Raw genomic sequence first — 16,533 nt, forward strand, 5'->3', positions numbered from 1 at the left:
AAATTGCTGATAGAAAAATTTTATAGGGACTAAAAATGCTGATGAAAAATTTTATAGGGACTAAAAAGTGTGATTTTATTTTGTAGTGACTAAAAACAAAATTCTGAATATTTATAGGGACCATTTACTTAATTAACCCTTTTTTTATAATGGTAGTAATGCTTGCCATGTCAAAGCTTCCATGCACTGATAGTGCCACCAACATATCCTCCTCCCACTTCAATATGATCGAAACCATCAAATCCTAATAAACCAAAATCCACGAACAAAAAACTGCATCACTCACTAATTATATACTAGTTCCCTGGGAGAGTGTGAATAAGAAGGGAAAAGAGGAAAATATCTGAAAGAGAAAGCCCATAACAAATATTCTCTTAAAAAAGCCCATAACAAAGAAGGTTAACCCATGCAGTAACCCTAGTAATCTTCTGACCCAACACTAACCCCAGTCAACACCTCGGAAAAAGGATCAAAAATATCTTCCTACATCATTTACAATCTTAACCCCACGAGTTAACCCATTCCCATCTATATATAACTCCAGCTTCTTCAGTACAAAATCACAAAATATCTTATCTTTCTTCTAATCTTTTTACTGTAAAATCTAGTGTTTTAGTTTTTTCATCAATGGCTTCTGCAGATGTTGAGTACCGTTGCTTCGTCGGAGGTCTTGCATGGGCCACCGATAGCGAAGCTCTCGAGAAAGCCTTCTCTCAATACGGAGAAATCATCGATTCGAAGGTCTGTTTGTGTTGCTTGCAGGCTTCGGATCGGATCTGACACGATTTTGATTCGGATTTCTCATGAAACCTTTCTGATCTGTGATCTATCTCCGATCTGTTCTGTGTTACTCTGTTACTTGATCTCTATTATTCTGTTACTACTGTTACTCTGATTGTGATTCTGTTACTATATGATATTTTGTTACTCACCCCAATAGGTACGTTCATCTTCATCTTTTAACCAAAAGAAGAAGATCGATCGGTTACTATATGGTTTTTGTTTTGTTTTTTAGTGTTAAATTTGTAGATCTGATTTTGTGTTGTTGATTTTTGTGTAGATTATCAACGATCGTGAAACTGGAAGATCAAGAGGATTTGGATTTGTGACATTTGCTGATGAGAAATCGATGAGAGATGCGATTGAAGGGATGAACGGTTCAGATATGGATGGAAGGAACATTACTGTGAATGAGGCTCAGAGCCGTGGTAGCGGTGGTGGAGGAGGCCGTGGTGGCGGTGGATATGGTGGAGGTGGTGGTGGATATGGCGGAGGTGGTCGCCGCGAGGGTGGCTACAGCAGAAGCAGTGGTGGTGGAGGTGGTTATGGAGGAGGTGGTGGTGGTGGTTATGGTGGTGGTAGGGACCGTGGTTATGGTGGTGGAGATGATGGTGGTTCCCGCTATTCTTCACGCGGTGGAGATGGTGGAGGAAGCTGGAGAAGTTAGTTATGCAGATCTTAAGTATTAACTATTAATGCTTAGTTGGTATATTAGATGTTGGGATCTAGTATTGTTATGTTATGGTTTAATGTTTCTGAAAATGGTTCTCTGTACCTCTGAATCTGGTTGTGTATAAACGATCGATTGAAAGGATAGTGAGATATTAGTAATAACAACAAATTTCTACTGACTTTTGTTAATTTGCGTTGCTTCTTTAGATCTTATGAACTTATTAAAACAAGTTGATCATTAATGCGCTTATTCAAATGTATTTTTTTAATGGGAAAAATAATTTAGTCTTTTAAAATAAATAAACACAATTTTAATCAATCCGTTTCGGATTATTAGGTGAAAATGGATGGACTTTCCCACAAGAATTGTTAATGACCCTTTCAATGAGAACGTTTTAAGTTTGAGATATGTCACATATGTGCGCCAAATGGACACACATGGTGCACGAGAAATTACCCAAAGCGCACAGCTAAAACATAAGAGTGAAATTAATAAAAAATAGGCAAGGTTGATTTTTGAACATTATAACTATAATTCAGACATGTGTAAGAGTGAAATTAATAAAAATAGGTAAGGAACGTTATAATTATAATTCAGACATAAGTAAGGATGAATTTTGAACATTATAAATTAGGGCAAATTACACTCACCATTTTCTTTAAATGACACAGAGAACCCTCTATTTTTGAAACAAACACTGACCTCCCTTGAATTCTTGTTAAATAGATAAATACTACCCTTCTCTCTTTTTTTTTTTTTTGGTACATCTTCCCTTCTCTTTATCTTTCTGTCAAAATACAAACATGAAGTTGAAGTTCTCACCACTGACCAATGACCATCAAGTGATTTCCCTAAAGCTTCACCTGCAACTGAAGCACACAAGCCAATTTAAATAGAAAATATTCTAAAACACGTCAAAAACAAATTTTGCAGATGATAGAAGCCAATTCAATTTTAATTTTGATTTTATGTTTTACATATCCCTAGCCTCTGGTAGGTTTGGATAAAAAGGGTTTGAAGGGACCTTAAAATTTGATTTTCTTTTTTGTGTGAAAGTTGGTGTTGATTATCATAGATATATAGATTTCTAGTGATACTAATGGGTGTAAATAGAAAACAAATTGACGAGGAATACACATTGGATTAATGTTGGATTAATCATAATTGAAAAACAATTTAATTATGTAACCATTGCTAAAGACGACAACAACAACAACAACAACAACAACGCCTTATCCCACTAAGTAGGGTCGGCTACATGGATCAAATGCCGCCATAATGTTCTATCAAAGACCATATTTGGATCCAACCATTGCTAAAGAATTTGGATTAATGTTGTTAGGATTAATTGGCTGCACAAGCTTGATTGGTAATGCATAGCACCGAGACTATTTTGAGAGGTTTTGTCTCTGAACTTAACAGATGATTAACAGAGTTAAATTGAAGGGAGGTTACTGCATTTTTGAAACTGGAGGGGAGGTGTGTGACATTTAACAAAATCTTGAAGAGGTTAATGTAATTTGCCCTTATAATTATAATTCAGACATACGAGTGTAATTTATAAAAATAGGTAAGGATGAATTTTGAACATTTATAATTCACATCTCGTTTTACAGGAACAGGAGTACGTTTGCTCATGTCTTTGAAGAACTAAAACGATACAATTGAACATTCATGAATACTTGTCACGTTCAACCACAACCACCATCTCAATCTCAAATTAAATATTAATAAAAAAGAAAGCATTGATGAGAATTTGGCTTATGCGCCATCGTTTTTTCCGACTGCGAAGCCACAAATAATGAAGTACTTGCTTTTGCTTCAACATGTTTCTCATCATGTTGATTATGGTTCTACCTTTCTGAAATACCTGTGGAGTATAAGGTGCACTTAAACTCATTGGATGTTTACTAACCTCCTCCGTTAGTTCTTAATTTGCTAATTACCTCACCACTTTCATTCTCATTATAAACTCTTTCAATACTTCAAACACATTCCTTTTCTTGGCTATCAAATAAATCCTAACACAAACATCACAGGGAATAGCTTCAAGACAGCGGCGAAGCTAGCTAAGTTTTCACGAGGGGGCCAAATCTAAATAAATGAAATAAAATATAGTTTAATTGTTTTTGATAATTTTTATTGTTATCTAAGCTCTTTTTGTAGTTGTTTAAGAGATCAAAATTGTCAAAATAAAACGGAATACATCTATTAAACAAGTAAATATATTTTAGTTTTTCTATTTCCACTGATTTTTGACAAATAAACTCTTTTGTGGTAGCTAAATATATATTATTGGGGTAGCTAATATCAAAATATACTAATTAAGTCAAAGAAAAAAATATTTGTTGGGGTAGCCAAAGCTACCCCTTGCCAACAAATAGCTTCGCCCCTGCTTCAAGTTTCCTTGTTGCCTCGACTGGTACTTCAATTTTGTGTGAACTTTTTGCATGTTTTCCGGTGCTACACATCACATACTTGACTAGGTAGCTTGATTTGTGGTAATCCTTGCACCATTTTCTTTTCACTCAACATGATCAAATCTTTAAAATTGAGATGTCCATATCATTGGTGCCATGTACAATTATCCAAATCAGTTTCTGATAGCATAACCTGACCATCAATCACATTAATGTTAATCTAGAAAGTTCTATGCATTGACAACGGGGCTTTCAGGATCAACCTATCCTTGCAATCAAAAACCCTCATAGTTTGTGCTTCCATCTTCATAGTATAGCCCTTTTTTAGTAATTGATATATACTAATGAGATTACTTATCATATTTGATACATATAACACATCAGTGATACATGCTTTCTTGCCATATTTTCTATGAATCGACACTTTCCCAATTCATTTAGCACATATTATACTGTTGTCTGCAAATGTTATCCTTCTACTGATTGAACTATCTAACTCAAAGAACCAATATTTTTTTACCTACCATGTGATTTGAGCAACCAAACCAATATCCAAGTACCATTCATCATTATGATATTTATCACTTTTGATTGTGGCCATCAAAAGCACTTCATCTGAAATTCTGAATCAGAACTTTCATTATGAGCAAAATGTGCTTTATCAACTCTATTTCTTCGAACCATCTTGGATTTGCATTGCATAATGTCCTCACTGAATATTCTACTTATCAACTGTCTTCTTCTAAACTGAGAATTGCTTTGCTTCGTCTTTCTTGACTTTTACTTGAACCTTCGCCATTCTTGAAAGCACGATTCTTCCGGTAATTATTTACCTTCTTGTATTTTTCCTTCGTTGCACAATGAGCTTGCTAAGCTTGATCTGATGCAGAACCTTTGAATTTTTCTTTGATTATATCTGTTAACCTAAATTCATGAGCTTCAAGGCTTGCGTGTAGTTCTATAATCTTCATCATATCCAAGTCTTTGGATTCTTCTAAGGCTACAACAATATGATTAAACTTTGGTGTCAAGGTTCTGAGAACCATTTCTATCTTCATCAAATCAATGATTGTATCTTCATTCCTTGTCATCTGATTTTTCAGATTCACCCTGACAAAGTCATCTTTGCACCATAATAATAGAAAAACATTGTTTGCTTGCCTCGTCCAACAAAAACAATCATTAATGGTCTTGAATCCTTTTTGATTTAATCATCCAATAATAAATCTTGTTTTTTTATTTACTAATCCAAAAACCTTGCTTGTTGACTGTGTATTATCCCTTGTCAACAACAAATTAGAGTATAAATTTAGCATAAATTCATTAAAAGATCATGAAAAATAATGGAAAAGAAAACCCTTCACTACCCATCTGTTCATACAACCCTGATGATGAATAGAGACTCCCCCCATACCTCTAGTTTGGAGAATTTGTTGAATTTCTATTGTGAAATCTCTCTACAGGTTCTTCTTTCTATGTCACCTTGCTTTTTCTCTCCACAACCCTAGTTTTCCTTTGATATCTAATCTTTTCTCTTTTTGTTGTAACCCTATTTTTCTAATGTTCTCATCTATCTATAATCATCAGCTAAGGTTGCTACTAATCTTTTTCATATTACTATCTGCACCTCTCGAATTTGCTACTATTCTTTCTGTAACTACGCTATCTTGCTATTCACACTCCCCTCTACTTAAATCATTAAAACACTACTCAGCTCACTAACTACACCTCTTTTCTACCCAATTTTACTAATCCACCTCCGTTCGCACTCTACTTTCGTATTCTCTCTAAAAAACTCTATTTTCTTCCTAAATAATATTCTCCCACTCTTTAACCGACTAACCAATCCATCTACTTTCTTCTTACCTATTTTCTCAATAAATACGAATAATTAAATTAATAATATCAAACAAATCAATACTATTAATATATTAATATTAATATCATCTAATAATAATGCTAATAAACTAATATTAAAAATCGGAATGTTACACTTCACATGCGAAAACCTGCTCGCGAGAATTGGGTTGTCGTGCCACAAACACATTTTGACATTTTCCTTTTTTTTTCTCTAAAAAAAAAACTGTATAATTTCTCTCATTACTACATGTCAAATATTTTTAATTTTAATTTTATATTTTATTTATTCAATATAATTTTTAAGAATTTATTAAAGTCTAAGAATAAAATAAAATTAAATTAATTAACTCCAAAACTCATGCCGATTGCCGCCGTAACTCAACTCTGTAGCGAATCCAATGATGAATCCACCGTAACAGTTACCGCTGCTACAGTCTAAGTTGTTTTTGGCCTTCTTCTTCATCAATTGACCTGCTCCTAGGGTTTGTGCCGCCGCTACCCTTGTGAGATTTTGCCGTCGTTCGCTGAGAATTTTTCTCCCCTGGACGTATGGATCTGCCTTGTGCTAGTTTCTACCATACTTTCCCATCATCCTTTGGTTGAAGTTGAAGCTTTCATGGGTGAATCCAATAGCCGTTTTTGCAGCTGTGCTTGATCATAAATTTCAAGGTGTCATTCCTTTACATGCAATTGTTATTACAATTGAGTTTTTCTCTTTGGGGTGCTCGCTGGTTTGGGATTGTTTGCATGGGCTATTTGGTTTCTTGCTTCTGCCATCTCCTTGCCGTGAGAGGTTGGTTTCTTTATTAATACTTGGCTATTCAATCAATTGTATTAGCAGTGAGGGTTGGTCTTAGAGACAAAGGTGCACGTGCTCATTATTCTTGTCTTCCTTGTTCCATTACTTTTATAGTGCATCACATATATTTTTGAAGGATTGATAGTGGATCTTATTACAATTAATACCGTTGCCTTGATGCCATGGGTGCAGCCTCTATGGTGATGGAGGTTATTGGAATTTGTGGGAATAATATAATATACGTGTTGTTGCTATTAGTGAAATAATGCAATGCTTTTACGTCTAATCATGCCAAGGTAAATGAGTCTAGTGGCGTGGAATTGTCGGGGTATAGGTAGCCCGAGTACAATTCCCGACCTTAAGTACCTAGTCCGGCATTTCAATCCGGATCTTTTATTCCTAAGTGAGACTCTAGCTCACCGAAATAAAATTGAAGAACTTCGTTTTTTGCTTGGTTACGATTGCTGTTTTCCTGTAGACCGCACCGGTAGAGGCGGGGGTCTTGCTTTATTTTGGCGTAACTCTTTAAATTGTCAACTTGTTGATTTTTCAAGCAATCATATTACTGTTGAGATTAATGATATTGTTCTTGGTACTTGGAGACTTACTGGCTATTATGGCTATCCTAATGGAGGTCGTAGAACTGCCGCTTGGAACTTCCTTCAGCAACTATCTAATCAGTTTACAGGTCCTTGGTGCATTTTTGGCGATTTTAACGATATTCTTGATGCGAGTGAAAAGAGAGGGCGTACCACTAGACCTCCGTGGCTGATAAATGGCTTTCGTCGAGCTGTTCTGGATTCAGGTTTGTCTGATGTTCCTATTGAAGGCTATCTGTTTACCTGGTTCAAAAGTCTTTTCACTCCGTGTGCCGTCGAAGAAAGGTTAGATCGTGCACTTGCAAATAATTTGTGGTTTAATATATTTCCGAATGCTACTGTTGAAACTTTGGTGGCACCTGCTTCTGATCATTATCCAATTTATGTAAATGTTGCCCCTGCCCCACGGCCACATGCTTCTAAACGCGTTTTCCGTTACGAAAATGCTTGGCATCTTGAACCAGGTTTCAAGGAGCTTGTTGCTCACTCTTGGCAGGAACATTCTACTCATAATATCATTCCGAAACTTTCCTCATGCGCGGAAGACATGAATGTTTGGAGGAAATCCCATTGTCACAAATTGAAAATTGATATTGAAGATTGTCGAAAACAATTGCAGGAAACTCGGTTAGGATCTTCTGGTGAGGACCAGGTTCGAATGTTCGAGTTAAGGAAACGCATGCAAAGACTATTGTCCCAAGACGATGCATATTGGCGTCAACGTGCAAAGACTCATTGGTATAAAGATGGCGACCGTAATACTAAGTTTTTCCACTCATCGGCTTCGGCTCGAAAAAAGGTAAATCGAATAACCTCTCTTGATGATGATGCTGGTAATAAAATTACTAATGAGCAGGATATGCAAGATGTGGCACGACATTATTTTGTGAACATTTTTCAACAACAAAATAGCAATTTCTCATCGGTTATTGATGTTATTAATACGTCTATATCTGATAACGATAATGACATGCTCACAACTCCCTTCACTAAGGCCGAATTTAAGGATGCTATTTTCTCTATGCATCCGGACAAGTGTTCAGGCCCTGATGGCTACAGCCCGGGTTTTTACCACCATTTTTGGAATTTATGTAGTGATGATATTTTCAAAGAGTGTTGTGGTTGGTTAGACACTGGACAATTCCCCCTGATTTGAATAGTACTAACATTGCACTTATTCCAAAAGGTTCTACGCAGGTTAGCATGAAAGATTGGCGGCTTATTGCACTGTGTAATGTGTTATACAAAATCATTTCAAAAGTGTTAGCAAATCGTTTGAAAAAGGTGCTACCTCAATGCATTTCTGACAACCAATCCGCTTTTGTCCCGGGACGATCCATCCTAGATAATGCCATGGTTGCAATTGAGGTCTTACATTTTATGAAAGCTAAGACAAGAGGGGAAGATAGGTATGTCGCTCTAAAACTTGATTTAGTAAAGCCTATGATCGTATGGATTGGAATTATCTGCGGGCTGTTCTAAATAAAATGGGGTTTCATACTCGTTGGATCCACTGGATGTGTATGTGTGTTGAAACAGTGGACTACTCTGTGCTTGTTAATGGTACACAGGTCGGTCCTATTATTCCAGGGCGGGGTCTCCGACAAGGGGATCCTCTTTCTCCATATTTATTTATTATTTGTGCAGAAGGTTTATCTTCGCTTATTCGAGATGCCGAGGCAAGAGGTGTTCTCACAGGTACAAAGGTGTGTCGACAAGCACCGTCAGTTTCCCATCTTTTGTTCACTGATGATTGTTTTCTTTTTTTCAAGGCCATTGAGGACCAAGTACATGTCATGAAAAATATTCTTTCTACTTATGAGCTAGCTTCTGGTCAAGCGATCAGCTTACCTAAATCCGAAATATATTGCAGTCGTAATGTCCCTGATGATCTCAAAACTAATATTACAGATATTCTAGGCGTTCAAGTTGTTTTGGGTACAGGTAAATATTTGGGATTACCCTCTATGATAGGTCGCGACCGTAACGCTACTTTCTCTTATGTCAAGGATCGAGTCTGGCAAAAAATTAACTCATGGAGAGGTAAGTGTCTTTCCAAAGCAGGTCGTGAGGTGATGATAAAATCTGTTTTGCAGGCTATCCCCTCTTATGTGATGAGCATCTTTCAGCTTCCAACCAAGTTGCTTGACTCCATCGAAAAAATGATGAACTCCTTTTAGTGGGGACATGGTAACACACCGCAAAGAGGGATTCATTGGCTGAATTGGGAGAAGCTTTCAGCACCAAAGATTCATGGAGGTATGGGCTTCAAGGACCTTTCTGCTTTTAATTTAGCTATGTTGGGTAAACATGGATGGAAATTTATTACCGAACCAGACTCACTAGTTGCTAGAATTTTTAAAGCTCGTTACTTTCCGACTGGCTCATACCTCACGGCCAGCATTGGGCATAATCCCAGCTACGTGTGGCGTAGCATCATGCGTGCTAGATTTCTTGTGCGTGGGGGTGCTAGGTGGAGCATAGGTTCAGGTGCGAATATTTCTATTCTAAATGAACCATGGCTGTCAAATGGGGAGGTTATTCGTAGTGATATTCCAGATGCTCACTTTGTCCATAATTTTCCTGTCAATAGCTTGATGAATATATATGATAAAAGCTGGAATGAACAGGTGATTAGACAGGTTTTCAGTGATGATATTGCAAACAAAATACTTCATACATCACTTATTTCTCAGGTTGAAGAGGATAGAATTCTTTGGAAAGCAGTAAAGAACGGGCGTTACTCTGTTCGTAGTGCATACAGACTATGTATACCAGAGTTAATTGATTCTTCTTATAACTGGCGTCTGGGGTATTGGGCTGGTATTTGGAAACTTAAGGTTCCACCAAAAGTCAAGAATTTAGTTTGGCGTATGTGTCGTGGTTGTTTACCAACACGTGTCCGTTTGTTAGACAAAGGTGTTACTTGTCCGACTAACTGTGCTAGCTGCGCTTCTAACCACGAAGATCTTATGCATGTTTTCTTTGACTGTCCTTTTGCCATACAGGTTTGGAATAGAACAGGTATATGGAGTTCTATACAGCATGCGATTTCTATCACTGCCTCAGCTACGGAAGTCCTATTTTACTTGCTAGAGAATTTGTCTGTTGAATTACAACAACGTCTGTCATCTGTAATATGGAGTTTATGGAAACACCGTAATCTTAGAGTATGGGATGATGTCACAGAAACGAGTGCCACGGTTGTTGAACGTGCTCGGAACATGGTTGAAGATTGGCAAATGGCTAATGCTCCAGATGTGCTTGCATCTCGTTCGACGCATCAACCTCCATCAGCCTCCACCTCTTCTCAACGCCGAATCATGTGGCAGCCTCCTGTGCAAGGTAGATATAAATGTAACATCGACGCGGCTTTCTCTTCTCACATCAATCGTACAGGTATTGGAATTTGTGTTCGAGATGCAGAAGGTACGTTTGTTCTGGCCAAAGCTTTTACATACCCTTGTACGGTTCCGGTGGATGTGGGTGAAGCCTTAGGGCTGCACTCCTCTATACAATGGTTGAGTTATATGCATTTTGACAATGTGGATTTTGAAACAGACTCAAAGTCAACAGCTGATGCTTTCATTTCTAGTACGAACGACTTGTCCGAATTTGGTTGCATTATTTCCTCCTGTCGTTCGCTGTTCAGCAATTTCTTTTCTAACTCTAGGGTGGAGTTTGTTAGGCGACAAGCCAACGCGGTTGCTCATGCTCTTGCAAGAGAGGCCACGTCCTTAGCTAGTCCCGCAGTTTATTTTGATATACCCGATTGTATTGAAACTCTTATTATTAATGAAATGCTATAAGCATGTTTTCCCTCAAAAAGAATTTATTAAAGTCTAAAAATTATTTAGAATTTGACTCCCTTATTACTAAAGTATTCATTAATGGGTCAAAAAGGACCAGAGGAAGTAGTAACTTTTAGGCTAAAATATGATTTTAGTCCTTACAAATATACATCGTTTTGGTTTTAGTCCCTGTAAAAAAAATTGTTTTTGGTCCCTGCAAAATTTTTATCCTTTCCCATGTTAAATGCCACCCATAATCTTATCTAAGTTGCATTATTTTAAACCTGCGTTCATTTTTTTTTTTTTGAAAGATTAAACCTTGCGTTCATACAATGTCGGTTTTTTAAATTTGCATATTTTCAAAAAGGGTATAGTTTCACTCTATAGCGCAAAGTGTTTCACATTTTCAACTGAATCATTTCACTATTTTTTTCAAAAAGATATTTTTGCTCCTTCAAAAAAAAAAAAAAAAGATATTTTTGCTAATTTTTTGAAGTGAAACGTTTCACAGTCTTGTGAATCGGTACACATGTCCATAAACAACAAGTGAATCATTTCATACTTTGAACTAAGCCGATTCACTCAGTACTTTTACAACATTTTTTTAATTTTATTTTCTTACTTGTTTCAAAAATCAATACAAGTGAAACACTTCACCACTTCTAAAAACATAAATTTTTCACAATCTCTTATCTCAAACCATCTTCTTCTACCCTTTACTATTTCAACAATGTTAGATATTTATTTTCAAGTTGAAAAATTGTGAGTTACAGAGATATATATTCTTTGTACGTCGGGTTGTGATATTTTAGGGTTTTCAATTGGGAAAATCGAAACCTGAAGGAAAGATTGCAGTCTTTCACCTCCTTTAAGGAACTGTGGGTTTTTCTCCATTCAACATCTCAAGATCAATTGTTGGCTTATAAATAATCAAAGAATTATATGTTGAGTGTTTTAGATCAATGGAGACCGAAGGGTTTTAGGGTGGCTCGTGCAAAGATGACGGGGTCATCACATTGGTTGATTAAGCTTGGTTATCTTAGATAGTTGTAGGTTTGAATCTCGATGTCAAGGTTCAAGGGCTACATTAAGGATTGTTGAAAGATTTGGGTTCATGCTGGAATTCTCATATCTCAATGAGCAATATTAGTGTAAGCGTTTTCACAAATAATTGGTGTTCAATATTCAACAAAAACTTCATTGACATTTTTCTATGGGAGTGGATGTAACTCACTGGAGAGGATGGTGTGGGTGAACCACTATAAATGTCGTGTTCATCTCTCTTATCCCTTAAGTATTTAATATCTATTTTTGAATTAATTCAATTGTGGGTTTTGAAAATTGTGTTGAAAAACCTATGTTTGATTGATTTGAAAGAAACTCTATTAAGTGTATTCTTTTGTTAAGAATCGATAACATCAAGAAGAGATTCTTAGAATCCTAAATCTTAATCACCCAGTTGAATAAATGCTGTATTGTTTGCATTTACTTCTTAATAGTTCAATTTGGCTGAAAATAAGTTTTAACAAGTTAAGTTCTTTTTCAAATTAAGAGATATTCTTTATCATTTAATCTAATTAAGTCAAATGGTATTGTTTATTCGATATCTTGTGTTTTGTGTTGACATTCTTTAACGTTCAATTTCTTGTTTGCATGATCGAATAAGTGTGATATGAAAATAATAAATTTTCCTTTGTAACAACTTGAAATTTTAATTTTTTTATTATCTATTCACTACCTCTAGATACTTTGAGCCATTGAATAACTATTTAACAAGTGGCATCTAAGTGTGTGTTCATTTTGACTAAGTGCTTAACTGCCTTTCAAAAATCGAGTTATGGCTTCAAAGAGTCCAAATGGGGATTACAATAGAACACCAATGTTAAAGTGTGAGAATTATGCCTATTGGAAAAACCATATGAGAGTCCATCTCACGGATTATGATTTGGAAGTTTAGGGAACCATTTTAAATGGGTAATTTGTGCCCAATTTTGTAAATGATTTTGGTGTTATCCTTAATATGAAGGCATAAAACATACTTATTGATGGTGTTGAATGACCTTTGAATATGACACTTTCGTCGGCTATTGCCTTCTTCTACGTCGCCCTCAACTTTTTTCTCCATGCGAATAAGGGTGGTGTACTTATACGTGCTCCGAAGCTCAAGTCACTGAGTGTGGGACGATAGGTGTATTTTATGAATAGTGAACGTACATGACCCCGAACTTATGAGCCAATATTATAGTGGATGATTAGGGTTCATGCCATTGTTATATGTCTGTTTTGAAAGAACATTTGCGGTCCTTTTAGGGTAAATGTTATCCTTTGAGGGACAAGTGTGATGGCTTCTCGTTGGTAGATTTGTGCAACAAAACATGTTGGTTGTTCACCTTTGGTCCGCGTTCTTAGACGAACCCATACAGAGAAAGATCTGGCTTTGGAAGCGGGATTCTTTGAAAGAGCTTTCGCACTTCAAATCAGATGAAGAGGTTGGGCTGGTTTTGAGTTGGATGTTCGAGCAAGCGTAGCCTTCATGGAGGAAGCAACCTTCTGGCCTCTGTACCAGTAGTGGAGTGGCTTGCCGTGACCGGTTCAATTCAAGGGAAGGTCCACCTGTGCCACAAACCACGTTGGTTGTCCACCTTGATCTACGTTTTCTGTGTCACATGCTGATTTGGTTGTCCTTTTATGTGGTTCGTTCGCTCTCATACCATGGCTTTGTAGACTCTATCCGTGATGAGCTCTTTTGAACTTATTAATTAGTGTTTGGGCATCAGCTCATACTAAAACAATTTTGATCATAGCTATTGTTTGAAGGACTCAAGGGATACCTTGTACATGAATCTTTGATCGTGTGCCTTTTCAATTTCTCAAACCCTCTGGTCCGTTATTGTGAGATGGGTCGTCAGTAGGGGTGGGAATAGGCCAGGCCAGGCCAGGCTTTGATAGGTCTGAGCCTGGCCTACGAAAAAATTTACAGGCCTGAGCCTGGCCTATGGCCTATCATAGGCCGTTTTTCTGGGCCTGGCCTGGCCTATTTAAAAGCCTGGACTGGCCTGAAAGCCTACTTACAGGCCTACTTTATATTAAGGTCATCAAATAGTTCATTTAGCCTACTAAATAAGCTAAACAAGCCTTAAAGCCTACTTAAAAGCCTATTTAACTACAAGTAAATTTTAACTAGATTAAAGCCTACTTAAAAGCCTATAACAACAAAGCCTATTAAGGGACTAATAGATAGAGAAAAAGATATTTATATTTTTAATATATGCAATTATTTTAATATAAAAAAAACATTTTTTAATAAATAGTATTAATAGGCCAGCCTATTAGGCTTAACAGGCTTTTCTAGAAGCCTAAGCCTGGCCTATTTAACTAAACAGGCTTTTTAAAAAGCCTAAGCCTAGGCCTATCTACGAAACAGGCCAGGCCAGGCCAGGCCAAAACAGGCCAGGCCGTAGGCCCCTGTAGGCCGGCTTGGCCTATTCCCAACCCTAGTCGTCAGTCTCAGGGTTTCGTGAGGTCAGGACGTGGGTTCCATCGTAGGTGTTTGTGATATATAAAAATTAAAATACATATTAATTATTGAATTTAAACTACGTTATTTTTATCAAACATTTTAAGTAAATCTTAAAACATAATATTTTGTTTTCTTAAATGAAGTAAGAACTGGTAGTAGATAGATAGATTGTAGGGAAAAAAAAAATGGCAGTAGATTAGAGTACAAGATGAAGTGGAGGCATCCTTTTGGCGGTAAACAAAAACGAAAAGCAAAAATTAATTAATTAAATCTCCACCGTCCATTTACATAGCAACTCAACGAAACCATTGGCAACTCATCAATCCGTCTCATTTTCCATCAAATACGGAAGTCCACATCAGCGATCCGCGTGAAACCTCAACAGCCAATCAAAACGTGAAACGCTTCTCTATATATAACAATCACTTCATTCACCAATTCACTACTCAATTCAATTCAGTTCCCAAATTCAAAACCCTAAAAAGTAATTCAAATTCCCAATTCCTTCAATGGCGCCAAAGGGAGAGAAGAAGCCAGCAGAGAAGAAACCCGCAGAGGAGAAGAAATCCACAGTCGCTGAGAAAGCTCCGGCGGAGAAGAAGCCAAAGGCTGGAAAGAAGCTACCAAAGGAAGGTGGTTCAGCCGCCGGAGACAAGAAGAAGAAGAGAAGCAAGAAGAGCGTTGAAACATACAAGATTTACATCTTCAAAGTTCTGAAACAAGTTCACCCGGACATTGGTATCTCAAGCAAAGCCATGGGTATCATGAACAGTTTCATCAACGACATCTTCGAGAAGCTCGCTCAAGAATCTTCCAGACTCGCTAGGTACAACAAGAAGCCGACGATCACTTCGAGGGAAATTCAGACCGCGGTCAGGCTTGTTCTGCCCGGTGAATTGGCCAAGCATGCTGTTTCTGAGGGTACCAAGGCTGTGACCAAATTCACAAGCTCTTAGATTTGGGATCTTGTTTACTGTAGGTTGTTAATGGGTCTCTATGCCATTAGTCTTTTTTATTTCGTAGTTTTTTTTTTGTTTTTGATTTGTAATGAACTGATTGGATCTTGTTGATCCTTTTTGTTAATGAAAATGGTGGAATTAATGATCCTTTTTGCATAATATAATTGTGCTAGTTTATGTTTATTTTTTTGGACCAGAGTAACCAAGATTCAACCATTTCGTACAATTTGATTACTGCTGGCTCTTTTATGCTTTAAAGAGATGAAATGTATGTTTGGTTGGTGTTTCATCCATATTTCCATATCGATGCTCGTCAATTTGGGTTTTCAATATGAATTCCACAGGCTACAAAGTGTAGCTTCACTTTGTAGTGTTTTTTTCCCATGGTTTGCAGGGACGTGGGCACATAACCAAACATACATAAAATTGAGAAGTGTGCAAATGAATAGATACGATACATTGTTAGGTTTTGCACCATCTGTTTTTCATTCTTAATTCCCAACTTCTAGTGTACGAATGCAGTAGATGAGAGCTATACACATTTTAGGCTTGTTCTTCTGGGAAAATTGGCTAACCATGTTGATTTTGAGGGCACCAAAGCTGTTATAAAGTTGACAAGTTCTTAGATTTGGGGATCTTGTTAATGGGTTGCTATCTCTGTTTAAGATCCACTAGTCTTTTTTTGTTTTGAATTGTAATGATCTAATGGGGTCTTGTTGATCCTTTTGTTGATTAAAATGGTAGAATTAATAACATTGGATTTCAAATATATTTGTTTGGTATAGCTGTGCAAGTTTATGTTTTACAGGTTGAACCAGAGTAATAAATATTTGACCACTTTTCTCCTTTTAAATATTGTTGGCCTCTGTAGCATACACTTTTGCTTGAAGGCGAGGTTGATGTTCAATATTGACATGTGATTGCGTTCAACTATGTTATTTTCTTAAATTGTTACTAGTGTTGTGTTGATGTCTGCGTGTTGTGTCCGGTGCTTGTGTTGGTGCTTCATAGTTGAAGACACATTTTTAGCCTTTTAAGATGAAACTGAGTTGCTACCTGAAGTGTGCAAATGAATGGACATATTACGTTGTTAGGTGTTGCTTAAACTGTTTTGCATTCTTAATTCCCAACT

At 36.8% G+C, this 16,533-nt stretch overlaps 3 protein-coding genes across 3 annotated transcripts; all 3 read left to right on the plus strand.

The window, feature by feature from the left end:
• The first annotated feature begins 562 nt into the window (after positions 1–562).
• LOC146931037 (glycine-rich RNA-binding protein GRP1A-like) lies at positions 563–1,641 on the plus strand. The gene is made up of 2 exons (XM_085702532.1): positions 563–741; positions 1,061–1,641. Exons 1-2 carry the CDS (start codon positions 628–630, stop codon positions 1,445–1,447), a joined length of 501 nt encoding a protein of 166 aa, XP_085558658.1. The 5' UTR covers positions 563–627; the 3' UTR covers positions 1,448–1,641.
• A 5,191-nt stretch (positions 1,642–6,832) lies between these two features.
• Positions 6,833–10,940, plus strand: LOC146931038 (uncharacterized). Its single transcript, XM_085707631.1, has 5 exons — positions 6,833–8,195; positions 8,318–8,580; positions 8,703–8,837; positions 8,904–9,203; positions 9,312–10,940. The coding sequence occupies exons 1-5, from the start codon at positions 6,833–6,835 to the stop codon at positions 10,938–10,940; spliced, it is 3,690 nt and encodes a 1,229-aa protein (XP_085563757.1).
• Positions 10,941–14,883: 3,943 nt separating this feature from the next.
• On the plus strand, positions 14,884–15,584 carry LOC146931039 (putative histone H2B.1). The gene has a single exon (XM_085702505.1). The coding sequence runs from the start codon at positions 14,952–14,954 to the stop codon at positions 15,396–15,398; it is 447 nt and encodes a 148-aa protein (XP_085558631.1). The 5' UTR covers positions 14,884–14,951; the 3' UTR covers positions 15,399–15,584.
• The last annotated feature ends 949 nt before the right edge of the window (positions 15,585–16,533 follow it).

The sequence above is a fragment of the Medicago sativa genome, chromosome 4, assembly GCF_051527215.1.
Source record: "Medicago sativa cultivar Bolivia chromosome 4, Bolivia_mono, whole genome shotgun sequence".
In the NCBI taxonomy this organism is placed as follows: Eukaryota; Viridiplantae; Streptophyta; class Magnoliopsida; order Fabales; family Fabaceae; genus Medicago; species Medicago sativa.